A 26,424-nucleotide genomic window follows, 5' to 3' on the forward strand; every position below is an offset into this window, starting at 1 on the left:
TCATCAATAGTTTTGATTTATTTCAAAAAATACTGCACAACTAACTAATAAATTCATTTTTACAGTAAGTATTCATTTAAAGGGAATCAATCTCTTTTTATTTTTATTAATTATTATCTTTTAGTTTTTTTAAATCAGAATCAACTAATTAATGAAAAAATACATGCATCATTTTAATTGTTTTTATCTTATAGAAAGAAAATAAAGTTTTATTCTGAACTATAACTTTCTTGGTTTTTCAAAGCTCATGTGAAACAGAACCTTGATTAATGTACTGTAGCTTACAATATTAATTTTAACTAGTTTTTAAAGCTATTGTAAAAGTTTTATAAGCTAAAAAAAAACATTAATTTAAATTGAAATCCTAATAAACTTTAGATTATGAGGAACATTTCAAAAAATAAATCACATTTTTGCTACAGTTAAAACGCTAATAGTTCTCAAACTTAAAGTTTATAAAAAACATTAAATTTTAGTCAGTTTTGTTAATTTTAAGAAACGAAATTTAACTCGAAATTGACATTGCTTTAAAATATAAAAGTTTAGCTAATAATTTTAGTAGATACTTACAACTAAACTTTAATCTTAAAATTTGCCGCGATTTATAGAAATACTGCGTTGCTTTTAAACTTATGATATCAATCGTTTAAAGTAATTTAGTTATAAAAAAATTTTTTGGATTTTATTGTAAAATATCGATTTTAAGTCTGACTGAATTAAAATCATTACTTATTTAAAAACAATATTTTAACAACAACAATTTTATTTCACAAAAAAAAAAAAATTTATAAAATCTAATTCATAAAAAATAATTTCAGAAGGCAAGAAGAACAAAACCTCAAAAATAAAACTACTGATATAAGAACACTGTGGCTTTGAAAAACAATAACTATTCTAAATTTTAATATTAGTAAACTTTATACAACAAACTTATTAGTCAAAATTTATTGGTCACATAGTTGTTAGTATACAAAATTTTTAAAAAATAAAAAGTTTTTCTAATGGAATGTCTTACTCTAGAATCTATGACAAGTAATAAATAATAAATAGCTAGAAAATATATTTATCACAGAAGTAAACAACATTATGTCGTAAATAAAGTAAATGTAAAAAATATTTAAAAAAAAGTATAGCTAAAAATAACAACTGCGAAAAAAAAGGTGAAAAACACCTACAATTGATGCAAAAAAAAAGTAAAATTAATTTCATTAAAAAGAAAAATTAACTGTAATTATAGCTCAGAAAATTATACTAAGCACACCAATCAATAATGTTATGAAATATATGAGATGTACAACTATCAAAACAAGAGTTTCCTAAGTACTGTGCAATATTAACTACTTGTAGATGTGATGGCTGCTACTTGCGGTGCGACCCTTCTGCTAGTTGAATTGGAATGGTATCTCGGTGATTGTCATAAAGACTGCTGAATGGAGCTCGAAACGACGGTGGATGGGAACAGCACTTGCACGTTCTTGTTAACTTTGTAGACAAAAAAGGTGGTCGTTAGAAAAAATATGAGGCCACCAATAAACACCAACGCCTGTTAAAATAAACAAAATATTTTTTAGATATGCAATCAAATTTTATATAAATTAGTATTAAGTATGTTTTTTTTTTCACATCCACCATAAATAAAAAATATTAGAACTATATGGTATTTAATTGAACAAATCCCACCCCTAATACTGACTATTTAAAAGGAGTAAATCAATACATTGTTCCTAGAATGGAAAATATTAAACATAAAAACTTAACCACAATAACAAATAAATGTGACAAAAAATCCGGAATAAAAAAGTTAACATTATTGCAAAACTTGAAGAAGGTAGTAATTTAATTAAACTTGAAAAAACGTTTTTATTAAATAACTTAGCCTTTAAAAAATGGTGACGTAAATGAGAAGAACTATTAATAAAAACTTAATAAAAAATTAACGAAAACTGTTCGAATATAATGAAATTAAATAAAAAATACTTATTTTTGATACCATAAATTAATAAAAAATGCGTAAGAAAAAGTCAGGTAATGAATAAACTAGCTATAAATACACAAAATTATAACAGCTTTATCAAAAAACTTTAGAGAAAACGACTTTTTATATTTAGTACTGATGTCAATAAAGCTTCAATGTATATCAAAATGACAGAAAAAATTATATGCGTGAGAAAAATTAAAGAAAAAACCAATAACTTTATTTGTTTACGTAAAAATTATACCGCTACTAATTTATAAGCTGCGATTTAAAGTTGTAATGTATACCAAATGTACCAGACAAATGACTAGTCTGAATTTGAAAATATGAGCTAAACAAAGTTCAGGTCAAAACTCAACGCACAAAATAAAATTCAGTGCATTGATAGTAAATAACAAAAGAAAGTCTATAATAAGCGCATAGACTTTTGTTAGAAGAGAAAAACCAACTGTGTTTACATTTGCTGAGGTTTTGATTTAAAAAACTATTAGCAGTGGGAACGGTTTGAAAGTTTGAATAATATAAGCTGAAAACAAAGAAACAGTGAACTATATCTGCACTAATGAGGTAATACGTTATGTTTCTGAAAGACAATGCAAAAAATAGCAAATTTTGTAGTAGAATTTTCTTAATAGAAAAGTTATAAATTTTGAATAACAAAAACAACATTAACCAAGTAGTAAAATAAAATTTAAGCACTTTATATAAAATAAAGCACTTTGTTTTAAGAACTATAAAAAACTTAAATAATATAACTTACTAGTGTAAAATTAAGACAATTTAAAAACTTAAATAAAAAAAATAAACATTACACTTAAATACTTTGGTGACTAACAAAACATTGGTAACTTTAAGCATTAAATTTAAACATCGTTAGTTGAGGATTGGACTTAAAAAGTCTATATCATTTATAATTTTTTGTACTATTTATCGATACTACTTTTAAAAACTGACTTTTTAGTAGCTTAATAGTTTATAAATTACATCTTATCAAAATTAATACGAGATACTTATTATTTAAAAAAGTAAACACATAAATTTTAATAACCAAATAATTGGAATTAAGCTTAAAAGTATTTTCAATGACATATAAAAGTACAAACTATTATGTTAATCTTATTACAGTAAAATCAATATGTAGAAAGTGAATTCATACCTCTTGTAATGTACTTGTTACAAGGAACATTCTCAGTCCGATAGAGTTGTTATCCCATAAACTTTCTGACCAATCATTACCTCCGTCTGTTATAATTTACACATTTACTTAAATATTGTAAGTAGTATAATATAAAAACATTTTAGGCCCCAAGTATGTGACCTTGAAATTACCTAACTTCTAAAAACATCACACTATTCTTGGCTGTCTTAAATTTGACCTTAGTTTTGATTATTGTAATAATTTTTTATGAGTTTAAAAAACTAAAAATTAATTCGTTTTAAGTATACGTGTGTATTAATGTAAATATTAGGACATTAAAAGACGTACAAAAAAAATTAAAATTAATATTGTCGTATTTCCCTAGTAACTACCTTGATTTTATTTAAAATGTCCAACATTATGTAAGTTTATAAAAAAAATTTGTTTAGTCTAAAATTACAAAATCAATTTTTACTAGCTTTTGAAAGCAAGTCTAAAAAAGCTATAAAATTTTGCGTTTATGCTAAAAAACGATACATGTTGTTAAAGATAATGCGACCTATATATAAAGTATAACTTTAACAAAATTTACAAATGTCGGTTAAATTTTTACATAACAAGAGTAAAAAGCTACTTTTTAAGCTATTATAAGAGGCTTTTAAATTTTTACTTTTTTAAAAATACTAAAAGTTTTCATATTGATACTAATAGTAAAAGTTTTTTTTATTTTATTGCTGAAAGCTTTAAATGGATTGATAACTAATCTAGTATAAAAATATATACTTGTAAAGTTTTTAAACAAAAAGTAATTTCTAGTTAGTAAAGTATAACGCATTATTATTTGAGATCTAATATTTAAAAAAGTAGTATAACTATATAATTTAAAAATTGAAGGTAAACACTTTTGTTTCTTCATTAAAAAACAACCATAGATTTTGTATTTAATTGCTTGTCTAACTAAAGAGCGCAAAAATTTTAGTTTTCAAACAAATAAACATGAATTTATATTATAACACAAACGATCTTATCATAACCATAAACTTGTTGATTTCCATTCAAAAATAATTTTCTGAAATACTTTTTCTTTTCAAATTACACTTTGATGCTATAAAAGCTAATCAAGACTTAAAACACTAATTTTAGGAATTAAAAATATTAAACAACTAAATTCGTCATACAAATTATCCGTTTATTATTTTGTAAGATTTACGAGATCACTTTATGAAGAATAAACATTACAACGTGAAAATCAGTTTAACCTTCAGGAGCAGCATAAGCATCCAATCTAATGACAGGCGCAACCAGGCAGGTACTGGCGTTCATTTGCAAGTTGTGTAGATCGTTCCTCATGTAATATGTCTGTCCAGTGTGATTCTGTTTACAATAAAAAAAACTTTATTGTACAGTATGCTAATTTAACAGTTAAATATAGATCTAATCAAAATAATATTAAAAAAAAAAACAATCGTTTTAACATTTACATAACTTTATTTTTACATTTTTCTCTAAGATAGCTAGTTTTTTAAAGGAATAAAAAAACTAATCTCAATATATAAAAACCTTATATTATTTAAAGTTTTATAAAAATCTCTCAAACTTTTATATTGTTATATTTTATTTAAAATAATCATGTATTTTCATGAATGTAATCATGAATGTAAAATCATGAATGTAATTTTTTTTTGCATATTTTATACTTAGAAAAATTCTGTAAAATGTATTTTTGAAAAAGCTTATAAACTTTTAAAATACCTAACTAAAAGTAAACTTTATTATTACTCATGGTAAACAACTATAAGTATTGGTTGAAGTAATAAATAAGTACCTTTATAATTAAACTTATATAGATAAATTAAAACTGTAATATAACAAGCTACGATAACTTTATAAAAGCATATTTTTAATAAAAATTTCTGTATATGTTTTCATCTTAAACTTAAATACCAGCAAAAATATTAAATATGCAATTTTATATTTAAGCATAGCTTGCAGCAAGAAAATAGAGACTTTACAACTGTAATCAACGCTATAAAGTTTTAAAAATTAAGTAGTGGAATATTGGTTAACTAGAAATTAAACGGAATGAACTCAACCTTATTTAAGTCTTAAGAAGCTTTAAACTAGTCTGATTCCTTTTTCTAAAAATCTTTAATCCAGCGTAAGTTTCTTAAAAAAAAAATTCTGAATTTTTCATAAAAAAAAAAATTACAAACTAGCCTGAGTACGTGGAAGCCATAATAATTTTTAAATTAACTTAAATAATATTTTTTAAAAACACTTATAATTTTTATGAGGCTATACGAATAAAAACTAATTAAAGACATCAAAAGTTGTTTCCTTACATTCGATAGTAATGATTAATTTAATTACTTTGAAATTTTGGTTGTCGCAGTCGTTTTCTTTTACTCCCTTTTTAGCAGTACCAAGGTAACCACTGAGCAAAACTGAAATTACTTCTGTGTGAAGCTTAGCTCGTGAACTTTGCGGTCCCACATATCTAGTTAAATCGAGTAAAATAAGCCTTTTTACTATTATAATATTATTAGTAAAATTAAAAAATATATATATATAATGTCAAAGTAGGATACATTAAAATCAAATATTAAAAGATATAAATACGCAGGTTTGTATATATTTTTACATTTTTTTATTATTTTAAAGGATTTCAAGTACTCGTTAACAAAAATTATTAAAACTATATTATTTATATAAATGTAAATTCATTATACCTTGGAAGAACAAATTACGTTTTCAGTCTGCCACTTAAATTACTTCTACAATAAAAAAAAGCTTTTTGAAAAAAAATAAAAAATTAAAGCATCACAATCATACAACTATTAGGTAAACCGTTTTAAAACCGTAAAAGTATAAGGAATTAAAGTTTAGATAAAGATTGCAAGCGAATAAAAAAACTGATTGTATAACGGTTTAATTATTTATAATCTGTTAAATAAGATAAAAAATTAACACCAGCTAAGTAAACGCAATTAAATATTTTCCAGCAAAAAAAAAATTCTCTAAAAATTTATTTTAACCCAGAATTGAGAAATAAACAGAGGCGCAAAATAGTACTACAAACAAGATGATTAATATAGGTCACAAGCCGAACAATACAGATGAAAACTAAAAAGTGAATGAAAACAAAACTGATTATACTAAGAATCAATAAGTTAGAACTGGAGAGCTAATGATAACCAGTTTTGCGTAATCAAGCAACAAAAATTACAAGACAACAACGAATTATTCACACATAAAGGGCAATATATTATGCTTACTTATTAGAGTACTTTGCCAGCGTGTTATAATAACTACAAGTTTTATTGATTATTTCATAACTTATGTAATCAATCGAACTTATTTTCCGGTAACAAAACTTCTTATTAGCACTAATACTAAAAGTAAGAATTACCAAATCTAGTTTAAATTTAGTAAAAAATTGTTGTAAAACAGAATAAATTTAATTATCTTCGCGGACCATTTATATCTAATATCAGATCCGAACTACGGTGTAACTCATTAATGACCTTTTAATGATTAACAAAAGATTTTTTTTTAACGATTTATTCTTTTATCAAAAAAAAGATATCTCAAGTTATTAATATATTTTGCATTTTACTTTCAAGCTACTAATTTACGGTGTTGTTGGAATAACACTAAAAAGTATTAATTTCAATAGATGCAGTTTCACAACTTTTACACATGTTGTAATATCTTAAAAAGTAAGCCATTAACGCTTGAAAATCTTTTTGGTTGAGTGTATAAATTTTATAATGAACATGCTTTTAAATATGCACCAATATTTTAGAAAACTTTATTTAAATTTAATAAAGTTTTACAACTTTTTTAGAAAACTAAATTTGTTTAACTTTAAATTTTTTTTTATTTAACTATAGTTTCTATTTAAAAAACTCTAGTTGTTAATAATAAAGTTAAGTAAGAAATAAAACTAGTTAATCTATTGATTTTGCTCTACTTTAAGCAGGTATAATTTGTTGTGTAATACTTATATAAGTTACTTAGTTTTTGTAACAATACTTGTGTACGCTTAAACTTAGAGTCAATAGGAACTACTATTATTGTTTGTAAACTATGAGGACATACTATTTTAACATAACAAGATTTTAATGTTTTTATCAGCTGTACACACTATAATTCACTTAAGTACATTCATAACTTACTTTAATTATAAACTTAACCTTAAAAGAAATATTTGAAAACCAAAAACTTATTAGAAGTTTTACCCGTGTAAATGTCTCTAGTTTCGTACTTAATTAAACAGCTAATTTAGAATCGATAAATGTTTGTGGTTTATATTGCGTAACTTTATCCAAACAAAAACTCTAAAAAAGTGAACTAATTGGAACTAATTTGATAACAAAGACTACAAAACTGGCTGTAAGAGAGTAGAATTATTAACGAATCATTTAACAAACACCTTAGTGTAATAAATATTAAAAAAAAGCTACCTAGGAATTGGCCTTCCATTGAATGCAAAATTATTTGGAAAGTTACTCTGAATGTAATTGTCGAAGTAAGTGCAGCTAGAATTGACCAGGAAACAGTAAATTAAGCTTCCAACCTACAAATAAAACAAAACATTAGTTTTATAGTAATTTATCGCTTTTTAAAACATATTAAGCTAATTTAAAAATAGAGCAACATTTTAAACAAAACAAACAAAATAAAAAGTAACTCATAAAAATTTATACTAAAAAAAAGTTGTAGGTTATAATAAAAAGGTATACAGTTTACTAAAAAAAAACCTGGCATAAAAAAAAAACAATGGTACAACAGATTTACGATAGAAAGTGTAAAAACTTTTTGAGTAAAATTTATTATTTTTAATAACATAGCTTCATTAATATAAATTATAACAAAAAACATGGATTTTTCATCACAAAAAGTCAAAAAAATTTGTTGAAACAAAACATTGAAAAGTTCAAACAAGCGTTTCAAATTTTAAACAAGCATTTTAAATTTCAAATAAGCATTTAAAAACATCAAACAAATTGGCCTTTAAATGTAATGAACTTTATATATTCTGCTTAAATTTCCATTACTTAGTGTATTGTTTAACGAACTTTGAAGCAAATCTAGCCCAAGTGAACTGGATTAGAATTTTTTGATTAAATATCAAAAAATATGCGTTGGAAGCATCCCAATTTAATTTAACTTATTCTAACATCTTTCGCGGCATTGAACGCAGCAAAATTCAAAATGTAGAAGCGAACGTGTATTGATGTAATATTTTTGAACGAGATAAGCAATTGTAATCTTGTTAGTTTTAATAGTTAGGTGGGGGGATAAAACTTAATCTTTTTAGAAAAAAAAATTAAACTTATTTATAAGCTGCTTAAGAGAAGCTTTAACAAAGCAAACAGAAAATGAACATGTGTTGAAAACAAAAAATAACATAAATGTTTTAGTTTTAAATTTATTCATTAAATAAAAAGGCAATTGCCCCCCCCCCCCCCCAACAAGACTACCATTTAAAAACACTTAAGACTTTTTTTTTGCTCTTCATCTGCAACTCAAGAAAATCTTGTGTAAGTTTTAAAATTACTAATAAAAACACCTAAGAACTTTGTTTTGCTCGTCATCTGCAACTCAAGAATATCTAGTGTAAGTTTCAAAGTTTTAAAATTCCCCCCCCCCCTCTCTTTACTAGTTATTGCCCCCGAATTACTAGAAACGCCCCCATGAGCGATATCGCCCAATTTGGGAAACCCTGCATAAAACTAACAGTATAAAGAATAAAATATGTATATATATTAGTCTTTCAAAACAAAAATATATCTTAGCTTTTGAAACATTATAATTTCAATCTGTCACTACTAAATTTCAAGTATAAACACGTTAAGTGTACTTTAGTTGATATAAGTTCCCTATTTATCTCTCAGTATAACTAAAAAATATTTATAAATAAACTATCTACACTTAAACTGTTTTTTTCCAAGGTTAATGTAAATTGCTTTTGTTTACAGAATGATCTTTATAACTCAATTGTAACACACTTTCAAGTTAACCGCCAAGTTCTGAGTCAACAAATGCTGTAAAAATTATATAATGGGCTTAACTATTTTCAAAACAACATTAAAAAGGTCAAAGTTACTAGTTAGCATAGTTGAGTGATTTTGAGTAGACTAACATATTAAAATGCTAAAACTAGTTAAAAATCAAAACTAAAGTACTAAAAAAATTTAAGCTTTACATTACATCTAAAATAAAAACTTTGATTTAAATTAAGCCATTCAAGCTGATACTGTTTGGAATTTTTTTATTATTAGTTAAATATGTACTTTTCATTATGATTAAGTTAAATCAACAGCATTTTTTTGAAAATATTTGCTTAATTATAAACACGAATCAAAAAGCCGGGTAGGGCTAAAGCTAAACAAGGTCATAAAGTTTAGATCGATAAAAAGAAGACTCTGCCCTCTTTATAATAAGATTTAAAAACTAAAAGAAAAGAGTACGTAAAAAACAAACATTTATTATTCGTGTTAGTTGAACTTTTGAATGATGCATTATAGCAGGATAAAAAATTACTATGATTCATATAATAATAATAATATAGATACTTAATTTTAAGAAATGTATGTTTACACATCTTACGAGTTACTACTAATTTAAACTTTTTCTTTAGTTCTCAATATTTTTTGCTAATAAGTATGTATCTATGATCTGATTTGCTCAATTTATTTTTCTTTTTGGCTATCGACTGTTTTTCAGTTTAAAATTTGCTGGTCTAAGGTTATAAGCCAACAAGAAAACATAAAGCCCACGAGAAAGTTAAACGCAAAAGTTTGGTTGGCATAAAACTTACACTGAGCAAACAATGATAAAACTTGAAATAAAAAACAATCATTAATTATACACAAAGCAATATTATTTTTTCATACAAAGTATACCTTATATAAAGTGTGTAAAACAAGGCGTTAAATACGTTTTATTCAACAACATAATATGAAATATGTTTTACTTTTTACTGTTTTACTTATTAGTATTAGCGTAGTACATACATAAGAAACAAATATAAAAGTAGAGAGTAAAAAACAGTAGGTCATAATTTTTCATGAAATAATGATTATAAATTTATCTATTAATCAAAATATGTTTATTCAGTATTAAATAATTTGTAATCTAATATTACATCAAGCAACAAATTACAATAAGTAAGTAATCGCTAATTAAAAACAACTAAAACATTAACTAATAAATAAAATTAACTTAAAGAAAACTAAAGCAAATGTTAAATAATATATATAAGTTAAACTTGAATACAGCTGTTTTTTTATATAGCATCGTTTTTAATATTAATAAATAGATTCCGAAACAACTCAATGATATAAAATACGGACAACATTTTAATCAAAAGATCTAATTTGTACAAATAGTTGGAATACTGTAAGGGTTAATCATTACTTGTTAAGCCTTCCTTATTTAATATTTTTAATTCTATTAATTTTACTTAACATCGTAAGAAAAAAAAATCAGGTTAGAAAAAGTGTAAACTTTGAAAAACACTAATTTAAACCGATTTTAAACAATTTTAAACATATACAAACAACTTTAAAGTTTTTAAAAATTAAGAGATTGATAAACAATAATATATATAAAACTGGCAAATTTACAAAATCTAGTATATACTAATGAATAGTTTACTTTTTAAATAACGTATACACCATTTTATGTGACATTTTTTCTACAGATTTTTTTTAAAGTAATCTGAATTAAATGTTGTATCACCTCATAAAAAGTAAAATAACATTAATTTTATCACTTTGGCTTACAAAAACATTGTAAAAAACTTTTAAAACTAATTCTGATGGACATGCATTTAAATAAATTAAATATAATAATTCATATTACCAAACATCGAAGCTTAATTTTTACTTTTTTTTTCCTAACATATATCTAAACTTCTCGCCTACACCTAAAATTAAAATAATAAAGTGTTTTTTGTAAGTCATAAATTATAGTTTTGTCGTTTTTTAACAAAATTATCTTGAGTTTTACTTCGGTACGCATACTTATTTTTTCCACATGTTATTCTTAAAGATGACAGTGTTATTTTTTTGACCATTTAAGCATTTAAAAATTACAAAACTTGAACGATAAATTATTATCGTAAACAAACTAAAGCGTATTTTAAAGGTCATAAATAACCATTACTCAAAACACTTAAGGCCAAAGGAGGGTCAAAGCTACTTTTTGGTACAAAATTTAAACAATGGCCTATGTATGAAAACTCCAAGTATAAATTACAACCATTTTTTGTAGAATCAAAAAACTGTATTTAACTTTTAAGGTTTCGTATTTTTTTTTAAAGTTTCCAATACAAAAGTATGGACCACAAACATTTTATTGTCAATTTTTTCAAAAACTTAAAAACTCATCAATTATCCATCTTATCATTTGTTTTTTGAGCTAAAGAATCCAAATATTCAGGAAACATTCCTTGTAAATTTTTTAAGACTTTGTATATTGTATTTTAATAATACTAAAATTTTACTTAAAAGTTATGTGTGGGTTTATATAGCACTCTTTTTTGTCAAAAATAAACTATTGAGCTAAACTAAAAAACTATTGAGCTCACCGACTTTGATCGCTTATACCTCTAAAGATACTTTGAATTTTATTAAGTGGTTAAAAATGTCTGATAGCTAGATAAAACTTTACAAAATTAGATCAAATTGTAAATAACTAGGTGTACCTAGTATGGTCATAATTTAACTTAAAAATATTAAAAAACTAATCGTGTAGAAGTTTTTTACTAAAAAATATAAGAAAACTAACTATCTATAATTTATCTATTACTTAAATAGACACTTTATGGAAAAAAGCAGTGCGATAAATTGGAGTGTTACAGATATTAACAAGCTTTAAAACAAACCTCTTCAGCATCGGTTTTGATACTGTTTAATGTATCGTTGTCAATACTACCTTCTTGTTGGGAAATTTTGTATGAAGATATTGCTAACGCTTGAGCTACCTCTGCAACATTCTAAACAATGAAATTAGTTTAATGCTGAATGAATTCTTATACAAAACCTTAAATTACTGATGAAAGTTTTTGTTTATTATAAATATTTTATTAATTAAGCGTTATTTAAAAATACCTAACTTTACATTTAAGTTCAAAGGCAATGTATTATAAATATTTTATTAAGTTTAGCATTTTAATTATGACGATTGGAACACACGTGACTTAAATTTGACTTTGTTTTTTATTATTTAAAGTTTTCTTTTGTTTTTAAAATACGCCTACAACAAAAACAAATAAAAAATAGATTGAAAGTGCTGTGGTATAAAAAAATGATACAATGAGTTCTTGAAACTTTTAATGAAGCAACTAACTTTTGCGAGAGGCTCAATTAATTTCAGCATTTCTGCCTCTGTTTCATTCCCGTTGTATTTAACTCCCAAATTTTGCAGTGTGTCGTATCGACTTTGATAGTGTCTGTTGAGTACAAATATTCAAGTTTACAAATCACTAAAAATGGTTTCAGAACAAAATTTTTATACTTGATGCTCAACTTCTTTGCTGAGGAATTTGAAAGTACTCCAAGTGGTATAATGAGTAAAATGAAAAGTTAGTCGATTTTTTTGAAGTAAAATAGTTTTTATATATAGCAAAAAACAAATTAAAAAAAAAAAATTTAATCTTTTAAACAGCATGAATAACAACTAATCAAACTTGTTTTTGAATTCGTCGGAGTAGTCGGTGACGAGCAAATGGGGAATGTCACGTGACTTCAATATTGTCTGTATTGCAGAAGGAGGAATTCCCATGTTGGGCTTTCCCCTTTTTACATCAATCGAACTGGACTCTAAAGTGCGTTGCATTGAGTCGATCTATAAAAGCTTTCGTTTATGTATGATTCAGTACACTAAAAAAACAAATTTTATAACTTAAAAAGTTGTTTAATAATACATAACACATATAATAATAAAATTACAGATGCAGCAGATTTTTTGTAAGAGACCGGATCGTAATGTGTAAAAACTTCATTTGCTTCTGCCAAGCCGATGTCTCTGACTTCTAATACGTTCGAAATACTTGAAAATTCGATGGCTGCCTGTGTCAAAACTGTATTTATAACTAAACAACTATTTCAATTCAAAGAATTTTAATAAAATAATTTAATAATAATAACCGACTTTTTATTTCATTTACATGTCATACTTAATGCGAAATTAACGAATTAACTTGAAAAAAAGTTTTACTAGCGCAAAATTGTGCAAAAAAATTCCAACAAAAATAAAGCCTTGATTGTATAAAATAATATTCTGAATATTGGAGAGGTTATACAACTAAAGTATTGTTTTTTTGTATAATAATAACAAGTATAAAGTTAAATATAATATAAATATTTTTTTTTTGCGTTTTATAAGTAAAAACTAAACGAAAGTCGTTAATTCCGAAGATAAACTATCTTTTTTTTTTTCAAATACTATTGCTAATTTTAATACTATTTAAATATAGTGAAGCAAATTTAAACTGTTTTTAAATGCATTGAAGAAAAACTATGATAAAATAAACATGAGAAAAAGTATCTTAAAATATTTATAAAAGAATTAAGTTTTGACACATCGTTTATGTTTAAGATGAAGAAAATAATAGTGTCAATGCTACTTGAAACATAAAATATGCATGAGTCTGTCGATAATTGTGAACAATTTTCAGCAAGGGTTAAAAGCCTATTCAGTATTTGCTTGAACTTTTATAATTTATTAGCCTAGAAAGATACGCCTTAATCTGTCCAGGTATTTAATTTTTGATAAGAATTGATATTGGCAAGTTAATAAATCTAGTTGTTATTGGCAATTTAATAAATCTCAAACAAACAAAAAACGTACATTCATATAACGAAACTTATACTATAATATGTCTCCATAAATACTACCATAAAAACTGTATATTGTACTTTTACTTTGTATTTAGTGTCTAACCTCCGTGGTGGGAAAATTTGAATTTTTCAGATCTGAAACCATTCTCTTACCACCCATACCATCAAACTGCTCCTGAAATGCAACGGGTAAAAATTAACACTTAATTTTCTTATAATTAATAAGTACTTGAATAGCTTAATAAAAATATAATATAATTGCTTTTATTTTGTATAATGAACATACTAAAATTTTTAAAAGATCTATATGTAATGTATTGCATACGATTTGAATATAACTGTTTTTAGAGTTGAATGGTCTACGTCATTGACAACTGTCATTTTAAAACTGCTGTTAGATTTTAAAGAAAAGACAGATAAAAATTATGCTTATACAAAGGGAAATATATAAATAAATTCAATTTGCGTCATATATACAGGTTTTGGCTTAAATACTATATTAAATTATAAAAAATACCAAAACAGTCATAAACAAGAAAAAGATGCACGATTTAACTTGTTACTTACATTGTTTACTATTTTAGAGATTACAAGTTCTTTATTTAGAAAGTTAATTTTAGTTATAATAACTTAACTTTCTAAAATTTTTGAACGAATAGAAATTTATTTTACATGACCTTTAAATATAAAAAAAGTATTAAACTACGTAATATAAATTTTAGAATTTTTACAAATGATTAAAAACAAATTAGCTTATATTTCATATGTGACAAATAAAATTGATTTAAACAAATGTATTCTAATTTATAAATAAGTACAAATAAAACAACAAAAATTACGGTATATAAAAAATACTCCAAAAGTTGTAGTTTAATGCCTCAAAATTTTTTGTTACCTTTATAGTAAAACTTTAAAGCATATTTTAACTGTACTGTATTCATAAGTTATATATGTTGTACATTAAATTATTAATTTCATGTTAAAAATAATAACTAGCTTTTAAAAAATTTAATCCCTCATTCAAAAGTAGTTTGTGTAGATTTTGTAATACATAGCACAACCTGGCGGATACAAAATATTTGACTCGTTTTTGATATTATAAAATTAAAAATCTATGTTTTTAAACATTTCCAATACTTTCTGTACTCTTTAAGTATTTTTTATTTGAAAATTATTACATTAATTTTATACCCTTTTATTTATTATTAAGTTAATTATTTTGAAATGCAAATTTACACTTTTTAGGAATAAAAAGCAAAAGTTTTAGCTTAAACATCGTCTATTTTAACTTGTTTATTAAATCTATAAAATATACCATGTAAAAGCAATTAGTTTAAGTTTTAACAAGTAATAACTAAGATTATTTATTAAGAAAAAAACTGGTAGTAACATTTTATTACATAAAGCAATTTTAAATTTTAAATACATATTATTTTAATTATTATCAAAACTTTCTGCTTATACTGAAGTTCTTAAAACAAAATAGATTAATAAACGTTCAATGCTCTAAAACACCGGCGTGTAAAATTTAGTTTATTTAAATTTTATGTAAATTATAAAAATTAATTGTTTTAAGTAAGTAGTTTTCTTTAGTGCATTTAAAAAAAATTCAAAAAAGTTTCCTACCAAACTTAATTTTTGTAAATTTATTATATACAGTATACAAATTTTTATTTCATATTTATTTAGGTGGAAAATACGTTATCAATAAATTAGATAATATATTAACTTCTCTTATATTTATTTTATACTATTTACAGCATAGCAGCTATTTTTTCAGAATATCTTCCAGATTTTCTTCCAGGTTTTTTAAAGTAAAAGTTATACATATATAAGAGAAAATTAATTTATGATCAAAAAAGTTTTCGATTGTTTAAAGCTCCTTGAAAATTAATAAGTTTTAAATAATTATAAATATATTTTGTTCCATTGCAACCTGCATTAACTTTTTGAATCAAGTTATCATAATATTATTTTAAAGCCTTAATTACCGATATAACATAAGTATCTTAAACCTAAGTATAGTTTAATTTTATTTTTTATTTAAAATATCTGATTTTTTCTAAATTTTAAATCCCTAAACACTTTATATAAAACAATTTTCTATGATATTAAAGTTATCAAGAACTAATTTAAAGTTATTTATATAAGGAAAACTATATTTCAATTTATAAAATTTTTAATCAAAAGTCAACTAATAAAAATAAGAGAAAAAAAAATGAGTAGGTAATATAATTTACTTAGATTTAATGTAAGATCTGATACTTATTTGTATACTACATCAGAAGCATTGTATGTTGGTAACTTTTACTCTTGCTTGCTGATAATATATATTAAAATTGATCATTTTAAAATTTATATAATATTTTCTTTACTTTATAACATATCGGTTAGTAGCTATATCAAGATAAATACTTTTTTACTTATTTGTGAAAAATGTTAAATTAAAACAAAAGAAAACTAAAGTATTTGTTTACTTAACTTAATTGAAAAAAAATGTTTACAGATAGGATTTTATTTATCAAATTAAAGAAGTACTTAACCTTATAGTTACAATTATGAATAGCAATTTGATTAAGATTGGTAGAAATAGAAAAAAACAAATAAGATGTTCCATAACTTTCACAAAAATTCATTAAAAACTGTTTAAAATTCCAAGTTTTTGATTGACTTTTATTCAAAGTTATTCTGAAATTATATTATCAACTTTTTAAGCTCTATAATATTTCTATAACAAACCCCATTTAGCAGTGCAAACAAGACGTTCTTATCAAACTTAGATTTCTGATCGTCAGTCAATTTACCAAGGGATCTAGCAGCAGCAAGAAGTGAAATGAAACCGGTAGCTGTGTTAGCACTTATACTTGATGAAGAGTAAAGCATCAGGGATCTGGAGTCTATCTGTTTTGTTGAATTTTACACAGTTTGTGTTAAGTTTTTATTAGATATACAACTACCGATTGGATGGCTTTAAACGTGTTTTTGCTTTTTTTATTTTTTAAACATTAATAGTTAAATTTCGTTTAATTAATGATGCGAAGTATTTTATTTTAACAAGTATAATCAAGCTTAAGATTTTTATTTACTGAAAAATTAAAAGTATATTTATTTATTAGTCTTACTTAGGCTAAATTTTATAGAACACTAAAAATTCTTTTTTATACACGTAATAAAGAAGAATATACACGTTAACCTCGATATATAAGCATAAAAACAAATGTTTTTATTTTATTTACATCGACTTTTAGTTCAATGCCACTAAAAGCTTCTAATATAAACAAATTCAATTAGCTAAATGTAAGAAGCAAAATAAGTACTACTTTTATAATTTGCAGTTTTTCTTTTTATCAGTTTAGCGTATTATACAAACTCAACAAGTTCTAAAACGAACAAAAAATAACCGTTACGTACATGTGAAACACAAATAAATGTTGAAATGTTAAGTTATGGGGCTAACTTTAAAAAAGTAAATCACACTTTATTTTATACCATTTCTGAGCTAAATTAAAACAAGTAAAACTATAAAAACTTTATATATTTTAGAGAAAATCAAACTCATAATAATTGGTGTAGGTTTAATTATGATAGTAATTTTGTTTGGAATTAAAGTTAAAGTTTTGAACTTTAGCTCATTAAAAAACTAATTTTATTTTTAACTTTTTCAAAAACAATTTTAAAATTACATTTGAAAAAATAAACAAAACTATTTAAATTTAATAATTGGTAATAATTTTATAACTTAAAAGTAAAATAATAATAGCTATAATAATTTGAGGCTTATTTAAAACTATCTAAATTACAAGTAAAAGCTAACTGGCGCTGTAAGAATAATTGTCTTCTTTTCCTTCAGCTTATTAAGATCACTAAGAGATCCGTATACATTTTTTCCACTTACAGCTTCACAGTAACCAGCTGAATTTTATTAAGACAGTTTATGAAATGAGATTAAAAACTTAAAAATAAGTAAGTAAAAATTACGACATAAATTTCTTGTGAAAATAAAATATATTATGTATACAATAGAGCTTATTAATTTACTTGAAGAACTAAAATTAAAACTCTAGTGTTATAACTTTAAAACTTAGAATAACTGAATGTTATGAAACTTTTAATTAAAATACCCAAATGGTTGCGGAAAACTTAAACATATCATAAAAATTAACTGCTTAAATGAAAACAAAAGCAATAAATTTTGAAAAACAAGCATTGGTTACCTTCAGCAGTTCTACTTTTAAAAGCAATGTAGAAACAATAAAATTCAATAAACACAACATTTATCAAAACTAATTGTTGATTTATTTAAACTTGTAATATAAGTTTGACCGATTAGGTATTCATTTTATATAGTTTAGCTAAAAAATAAAAAACAACTTAGAATATCGGATGCAGAAAACAATCTTATACTCTGTAAACACACGAATAAATTACGTAATGTTAAAATAAGTAACCTATGAAGGAAATTACTAACTGTAAGAGAGTATATTGTTCATATTGTTCCTCCTCGTACACACATCACTGCTCACAGCACCGTGCATGAAAGACTTCATTTCCACAGCACAATGAGGAAACGAATCTGATTTTTTTGAGTTGTATCCCTCGTAACACTGTTTTCAATTTTTTTTAATATTAAGAGTCAAGAATTATTTAAAAAAAAATTCTTTAAGTTTAAATATGAATTTGTGATTCTCTATATATATTAATTATAGAATGAAATTAATAAAAAAATACAAAAAAGCTTTAAAAGTTCAAGTATCTTTAGCTCTTAAAGTATATTTATTACTGATATTTACAACAAATCGAGATTAAATAAGCAAAACTTGTAAGATGTAGTGAATCTTACTTAAAGATAAATATTTAGATTACCTACAAAATTTAAAATTTATTTTAGAAAAAAAATGTCAAAATGTTTTAAACCCCGGAAACGAAACAATTTGTAAACAAACCTCAATCAAAAAAATATGCTTAATTAAAAAGTTCTAAAAATAGTAAATGACCTGTCTCGTAAAGATTTACAATCACGTTTTTTTTTCTGTCTATGAAAATTACAAAAATTTAATGAAAAATCCAGAAATAAACTTCTAGCTTGCACTTTATTGGCATATGTTTTCCTTAAGTAGACTAATAAAATCTTTTTTATTAACTTATTCAGTCGATTTACTTCCTTCTTTTCAAAGCGCACCAACACTTATTTTTGTTTTGTTTGCTGTATACCTTTTAAGGGATTATCTTTATCATTTAACCTTGTTATACTTTATTTGATGTTCTAAAACAGATGTCAGTAAAATATAATCAGCATGCCAAATGTGATCGTCATAGCAAAAATATGTGCTTGCAATGTACTTTTTAGCTAAGAACATATTTTTTTTAAGGAATTTTTTTAAAATGTGGCTAAAACTTACAATTAAGATCTTAAAAGTAACTCGATACCTAGTAATTGATAGGGCTTTATTATCGTTTGTATTATCATATTTTTGCGTACTTTATACTTTAAAGGTGGCAATTAAAGTTCTCAACTTAAATAAAAGGAGAATGATCAATAATAAATTTTAAATTTTAATAACAAAACAATGTTTCACTCGTTTGAAAACGAGATCTTCAGTTGTTTAAAATCTTATTCAAATAGAAATTATTCTAAATTAAAAGTAAAGATTATAAAAAGTTCTTTAAATACTTAAAACTACTAAAATGATACTGCTATTCTAAATGTGTTATATTACATTGCAGCCTGCATCAGTTTTTAATTTTTAATCTTATCAAAGCTATAGCACTAACATAACGTATTAAGTTCTTAAAACCGAGTTAAACTTAGAAACTAGTTGAAAATTTTTTGCTTTCTTGTTTTATAAAAAAGGTTCATGTTCTTGTTACAAACACATTTTCATATTTTTTTATTTATTTAGTTAGTGGAATTTTTGAGCAGTGCTCTTTAACAGAGTTTAGACTTCCTGTACTAATATGTTTAAACCCATTCAATATTTTTCATCCTTTTCTATAAGACTTTTTTTTCAAAATCAATACATTTTTAAGGCATTTCCAAAACTACGTGTTTAGTTTGTGATTTGATAGCATAAAGTTTATCCTGTTTTATTATTATTTAATAGTAACTCGTACATGGAAATAAGATACTTTTCAAATTGTTTTGTACTTAAAATATGTACCAACATTTATATCAAAATTAATCATTTCAGAGGTTTTTTTTTTGAATTAAAAAATTAAGGAAAACATTAGTTTAATCATACTTGTACAAATAGATATGTTATAACCTGTTTACAATTTTGATAACAGTTAGTTGAAAAAATATGTTTAAGGGCATAGGAGGTGTCCAACATTTTTTCCACTAAAATAAGATTGAATCTTATATGAAAGTTTGAAATGCAAACTATAAGCCAGTTTTAATAGAATAAAAAATCATAGTTAACTTTTGAGATATTGTAATTTTTATAAAACGTTTCCGATACAAAGGACTGTAAATTTTTTGGAGTCAATTTTCTTGGAAATTTCAAAAATTATTAAAAATCTATTTTTTCATTCATTTTTTGAGCTAGAGACTTAAAACTTTCAGGAAACGTTCCTTTTATAATTTAAAAGACTTTGAATGTTGCAATTTTAAAAATAATAAAAAATACAAATTTTAGATTATTAAAAACAAAAAAATAGGTGGTTTTTATATTTTTTAATTTCATTTTTCAAAATCTCCTGCATTTGATCTTTTTTTAATTCAATAATAAATTTTTGTGAAAATTTGAAGAAGATTTCTTAAAAAATAAAGAAGGAAAAGATAGATTTTTAGTGAAATGGTATTTTTTCGCGTTTTTAATTTGCGCCTTCCATTGGGAACCTATTGAGGTCACCGACTTTGATCGCTTATATCTAAATAATAACTTTGAATTTTTTCAAGCGGTTAAAAATTTCTGATACCTCAGATAAAAACTTTTAAATAAGATCAACTTGTAAAAATCACTAGCAAGCGCTGTATATGTACGTTGGTATGATTAATTATTTAACATTTTTGTGTTCACAAGTTTGAACTAAAACTAGAGAAAAAACACTAAACGTTTGAAAAGTTAGTTACTTTAATAAACTTTAATAAAACTCTAAATTTATTAATAAACTACCTACATAAATTGTAAATTTCAGTTTTATTAAACATAACTACTAAAACTATATGAAACATACTTCAAGAAGTGAAGAAACCAGACTGGTATCGTGAGCAAAGAACACAGGCATTGGTATATACATGTCTAGAAGACCATCACCAGCTGGATTTATAGGCATTTTGTCCGAACTACATTCTTCATACTCGGATCCATAAGTATTGTTGTACAACTCTGTTTAAATTTAAGTATTTAATTAAATAGGTTTACTAATTATTTTTGTTTTATATGTAAGATATATGAATTAAATATGCATGTGTATATCAATATGAAATTTTTATGTAGATACAAATAACTACCTCAAAGCTTTATATAAATCAGTAATTTATCATACAAAGCTTGGATTAAATTTGTTCAATACAGTATGATATAATTACCTATTCAAAAACTTTGGTACTTCAGTTATATTCAATCTTACACAATCTTTAATAATACAGTTATATAAGACAATGCAGTAAACTTCTTATTTTCTGCTAAGTTTCCATTTCTTAATTTTTTTACTAAGTTTAAATGAATTTTTGTTTAAGTGTTGATGTCTTTGGCAAATTACAGACTACAAAACTAATAAACTGATTATTCTTTTTATAAAATTTTAAGTATCAATTTTTGCAGTGACTTCATTTAAACAATTTTATTAATTGGCTGAAGTGAAAATACATAATAAATCAACTTTTGTGATTTAATTTGTTTTACTATGTTTGGTTTTAGATTTAAACTTAAAGAATTTACTAAAACATAAATTTTAAATTTATAAGGCATTCAAGTTGTTCATTTTTTTCATTTCAGAATTCAACATCATATTACTTTAATTATTAGTAGAGTTAAGACATGGAGTTCACATAGAATTACTTTTAGCTGTTTTTTTTTTCTCTCTAAACAATTTATGCTTGATTTGTCATTGGTTTTTTTTTTTTAAATCTTATTTTGCTACATAGGAGTTTCTGCATTTAAATGAATACTTCTTTTACAGTCTTTGTATAAGTAAGAAGCGTTCTACTAATACTGAGGGGTTTTTTCAATTAGGCACTTGATTTCTTTGTCTTTCATAATGTTTTGCTAACTTTTGCAAACTCAAAGTTGTATTAAGGCTTAAAAAATTAAATTTAAATTTACAACTACACTATATTAAATACTCATGGTCAATGACAGAAATTATATTTTTTTGCCAAAACATTTAAGTTATTTATTACTATTTGAGTAGCTTAATGAGAAACGAAAACTACGATCTAGCTTTTAATAATTTAAGCCAATACCATCTTATAATGTAAAATAACTTTTATAATACATATTTTTATATAAAATGTCTAATCAATATTTAAAACTTGTAAGCTTTTTTATTAAAAATTTAATTTAAGCTATGTAAACTTCATGCTAAGACCAAATAAACGTTGTATATTTTAAGTTCAAAGTACAATTTGTAATATTTTGAAACCTGGTCGATACTTAGGACAAGCAGAAGCTGGAGACCATTGAAAATCAGATCCTTTGTTCTGAGTTGAAGGATAAACAAGAATACCAGCTACCTTTTCATTTGCTATCAATTTCAACACATTTTTCCTATATATGTTATTTTTAATTAAAAACTCTAATATTCAAACAAATTTCTGAACGTTAGCAATCTACAGGGCTGTCATTCTTTAGTTGAGTTCGCCTGAGTTATTGCAAAAATTTAAGAACAATTGATATAAGCCAAAAACTAGAATAAAAGTACTATTAACTATTTTCAACTTAAAATACGTAAAAAATTACAAAGATTAACAAAAATACAATTTGTAACAAAAAAGTCAGATATAAAAAAAAAATCAAAACTAGCCCGAGTTACAGCAAAAAAAAAAACTAGCCTGAATTTATCTTAAGAAACACTAGTGTTTGGCAACCATGAATCTATTTGAATTAAAAAATTAAACAACTAAGTACTAAGTTTTTTTATAAAAACTGTTTACTAAGTAGCATTCTATTTATTGATCGAAAGTTTTTTTTAAAGTTAGTAATATAATTGTAAATTAATTGTAGAACTTCCAAGATTACAACATTGAACATGGTATTTTTTTTAATTTCTCTATTAAATGCTTAAGTTTCATTAAAAAAAATTTAAAACAAAACAAAAAACATAATAGCTATCAACCTTTGTACTTTTTTTACTACTTGAATGTTCCCTAAAGAAGCTTTAAAACAAAGTTAATATATATAAAACTAATTAATCAAATTTTACAATTTATTACTCAAATAAACTAGAATAAATTATTATATTTACAGTAGATACTTCTTTATATATTCTATTATTAATAAAAGCAAATAAAAATTTATACAATAAATTTTATAAGTACATAGTCAGGGTTGCCACAGATATTGAGCTGAAAAAAAATTCCAGACTTTTCCTAACTTTTCTAAATCAAATTCTTAATTAAAACCGATTCAAAAATACATCAGCAAAGACTTTAAACTAAGTTAAGTTTTCAAGCAAGTAAGAAATAACAAACTTTTAATAAGTTCTGCAAAAACAAAAATTGTATACAACTAACAAATAAAGTACAATATATTAGAACTCGTATCCAAACAATATCTCAATTTTTACGTCATAAAACAACTTCTCAAAAGCTTAGATTAAAGGTACTTTAAATGTGCTTTCCAATTCAACTCGTCATCTAATACCACACCTAGGTATTCAATATTTTCATTCTGCTCAATCAAAAAAAAAACTACTTTAACACTAAAATCACTTTTTTTGCATTTCTATCAAGCATTTTGTCTTTAATTGAGATCATATAACATGAAAATACCCTAAAAATTCAATACTCTGAAAAAAAAAAAGATGAATTGCAAAAGCAAAGTTTTTTAGAAATAACATTAGTAAAAATAAAATGCAGTTTTTAGTGATCTAAAAATTTTAAGAGCATGTTTATATCAAATTTCCCGATTATTCCAGACTTTTTTATTAAAACCCCTTTTTTTTCCTGACTTTTTTTTTTGTCTTTCATGACTTATTCTGGTTTTTCTGACTTCGTGGCAACCCTGCATAGTTAGTATATCAATAGTTGCTAAAATTATTTTGGAAGATTTATCCTAATTAAAATAATTATTTACAATTGTTAAAAACACTTACAAAAATAACTTTTTAGTGATTTTTGTGTGAGAGTTTTCTAGCAAGTTCTTATTAGAATTTATCTTGATAATGTATTTTTGTTTATATACTAGTAATATCAAAAACTAGTTTACATTACTTCTGTTTTATATACTTTTCAGGGTTGCCACTTTTTGAGTAAAAAACTGCCCTGAGTCACCTTGAGTTTTTTTTTCTAATCATTTTTTTTAATTCCCCTCTGGCACAAACTACGTATACCTCATCATTTTTCATCTTAATAATTAAAAGGAAGGTTGTATGTGTATATTTCAATATTAGTTATTAACTAAACTTAAAAGAAATACTGGTTTCAAAGATTAGACAACACTAGTCTATGCTCTTTTTTTTACTGAAAACAGGTACTAATACGTTATTACAAACAACTTTATATTTGAACTAACAACAAATAAAACAATATAACCTTACTAAACTATACAGGTAACTAAAACAATTCACTTTATTTAAACTTTTTCCTGCATAGTCAAGCCTCTTTATCTCTTAAACTGTTTATGTTTAATATAAACTCAACTCATGATAAATACTTATTTCAGATTTAAAACAAAAATTACAATGTTATTTCTAAAAATAGTGAATATCTAGGTAGACGAATGGGTAAAAAAAATTAAATGAGTATTTCGAAACCAATAAAACTCATGTTCTTTAACAAAATTGGGTATGTAAGATAACAAAATATTGAAGCTCAATCAATTAAATCTTATTATAGATCTAGAAAAAACCTGTTCTGAGGTTTTAAAAAATATTGAAACTGTCCTGAGACTTTTTTTAAATCAAAATTTTCTCGATTCATTCAGAGTTTAAAAAAAATCAAAATATCTTGATTATCCTGAGCTACCCTGAGATTTTCTAAGATTAAAATACCCGGAGTATTCAGAGTGTGTAGCATCTCTGTTTTATGCAAAAAAAAAATAAGATGATTGTTCTTACTTATTGAAAATTTTCTCTTCTAATAATGCAACTGATTTAAAATTTGAAGGCTTTTCTTTGTTTGATAAAAACTTTTCTAACTCAGTATCAGTTTCCACTTTTTCTAGTATACCAACATCTCCATTCTGGGAGGCTAGAAATAAATTCTCTATTAAAATTTATTTTACAAGATAAAGTTATGTGGAATAAAAACTAAATTAGTTATTTTATATTACTAACAAAGATTTAATTTGATAAAGCTCAATTTTGTTGAAAAAAAATGTAATAGTAATACAATTATGATAGAAAAAAGAAGTAATTTGTTTTATAATAAAAATATTCTTTAGAACTTTACTGTATGTGATATTAGTACATCTAACTAGATTTAAAATCATCTCTACAACCATTTAAGTTCTATTTGACTTTTATTTGACTAATTTGAAAATATACTTTTGTTTTCTATTAAAACTTCAACTTGTACTATTTAACTTGAGATCAAGTGCAAAATAAAAACAAAACATTTTAGTTTGAAATAAGAATTCTTAACACCAGTACTAAACTTGTAATAAAATTAAAGAATTATTGAATGCCTAGGTTTACCTTTTGTAAATGAATAAAAAATAATGAAATAATAAGTAATTGAAGCTGTATGTATTGACTTATTGGTACTTTATAGAAACTAGTTTTGAACTCAAAATAAAATTACAAAAACACAAAAAAAAAACTTTATAAAATTAAAAAAGACTTTGAAAAATATAAAAAATTTAGGTCTAAAAAAACATTTCAAACTTATTTATCAATAATCACTTGCTTACATTGACAACCAATTGTGTGAGTTTTGTTGAACATGCTAAAGCAATAGTCAAAATCAACTTCAGTGAAATCTTGATAAACCATTTTGTACAACTTTGAGTCTTTCTTGCTGCATTTTCCTAAAACAATTTCAATTTGTGCTTTTTTATTACAGATTCAATAAAACATTAGATATTTTTTAATAAAATTAAAACTAATTAGATCAATATATAAATAATTTTGTACATAAAAAATTTATTAGTGATAAACTTTAAAAAATTTGTTTGCAAAGCTTTGTCAAAACAATTTACTCAAACTTTATTAAACTTGAAACAGCTTCAATTTGTTCTTTGTTTTTTTTTAAAGCAAATAACAGTAAAACTAAGTATTATATAAAATAAATTACCTATACTCAAAACAGCAAGAAGAACTGCTATCAACAAATACTTCTTCATTGATATTTTACA

The 26,424-nt window shown here is 23.9% G+C and overlaps 1 protein-coding gene across 1 annotated transcript; it reads right to left on the bottom strand.

The window, feature by feature from the left end:
* Positions 1–826: 826 nt before the first annotated feature.
* On the bottom strand, positions 827–26,424 carry LOC145834352 (nicastrin-like). The gene is made up of 18 exons (XM_082941765.1): positions 26,364–26,424; positions 25,981–26,097; positions 25,187–25,319; positions 22,553–22,677; positions 21,143–21,294; positions 18,435–18,570; positions 17,781–17,878; positions 16,706–16,867; positions 14,070–14,141; positions 13,076–13,195; positions 12,814–12,971; positions 12,474–12,576; positions 12,010–12,120; positions 7,580–7,692; positions 5,484–5,610; positions 4,373–4,487; positions 3,132–3,217; positions 827–1,543 (listed from the first exon to the last, which is right to left on the bottom strand). Exons 1-18 carry the CDS (start codon positions 26,410–26,412, stop codon positions 1,415–1,417), a joined length of 2,106 nt encoding a protein of 701 aa, XP_082797891.1. The 5' UTR covers positions 26,413–26,424; the 3' UTR covers positions 827–1,414.

The sequence above is a fragment of the Thalia democratica genome, chromosome 4 (assembly GCF_965202585.1).
Source record: "Thalia democratica chromosome 4, ktThaDemo2.hap1.1, whole genome shotgun sequence".
NCBI classification, from domain to species: domain Eukaryota; kingdom Metazoa; phylum Chordata; class Thaliacea; order Salpida; family Salpidae; genus Thalia; species Thalia democratica.

What these genes read in the sequence shown, in the direction of transcription:
- LOC145834352 (XM_082941765.1), bottom strand. Translation starts at nt 26,412, where the DNA reads ATGAAGAAGTATTTGTTGATAGCAGTTCTTCTTGCTGTTTTGAGTATA. An exon ending in TTGTCCTAAGTATCGACCAG is followed by an intron (nt 21,295 to 22,552) that starts GTTTCAAAATAT and finishes AAATTTAAACAG; the next exon opens with AGTTGTACAACAATACTTAT. An exon ending in AATGGAAGGCCAATTCCTAG is followed by an intron (nt 5,611 to 7,579) that starts GTAGCTTTTTTT and finishes CGATTTAACTAG; the next exon opens with ATATGTGGGACCGCAAAGTT.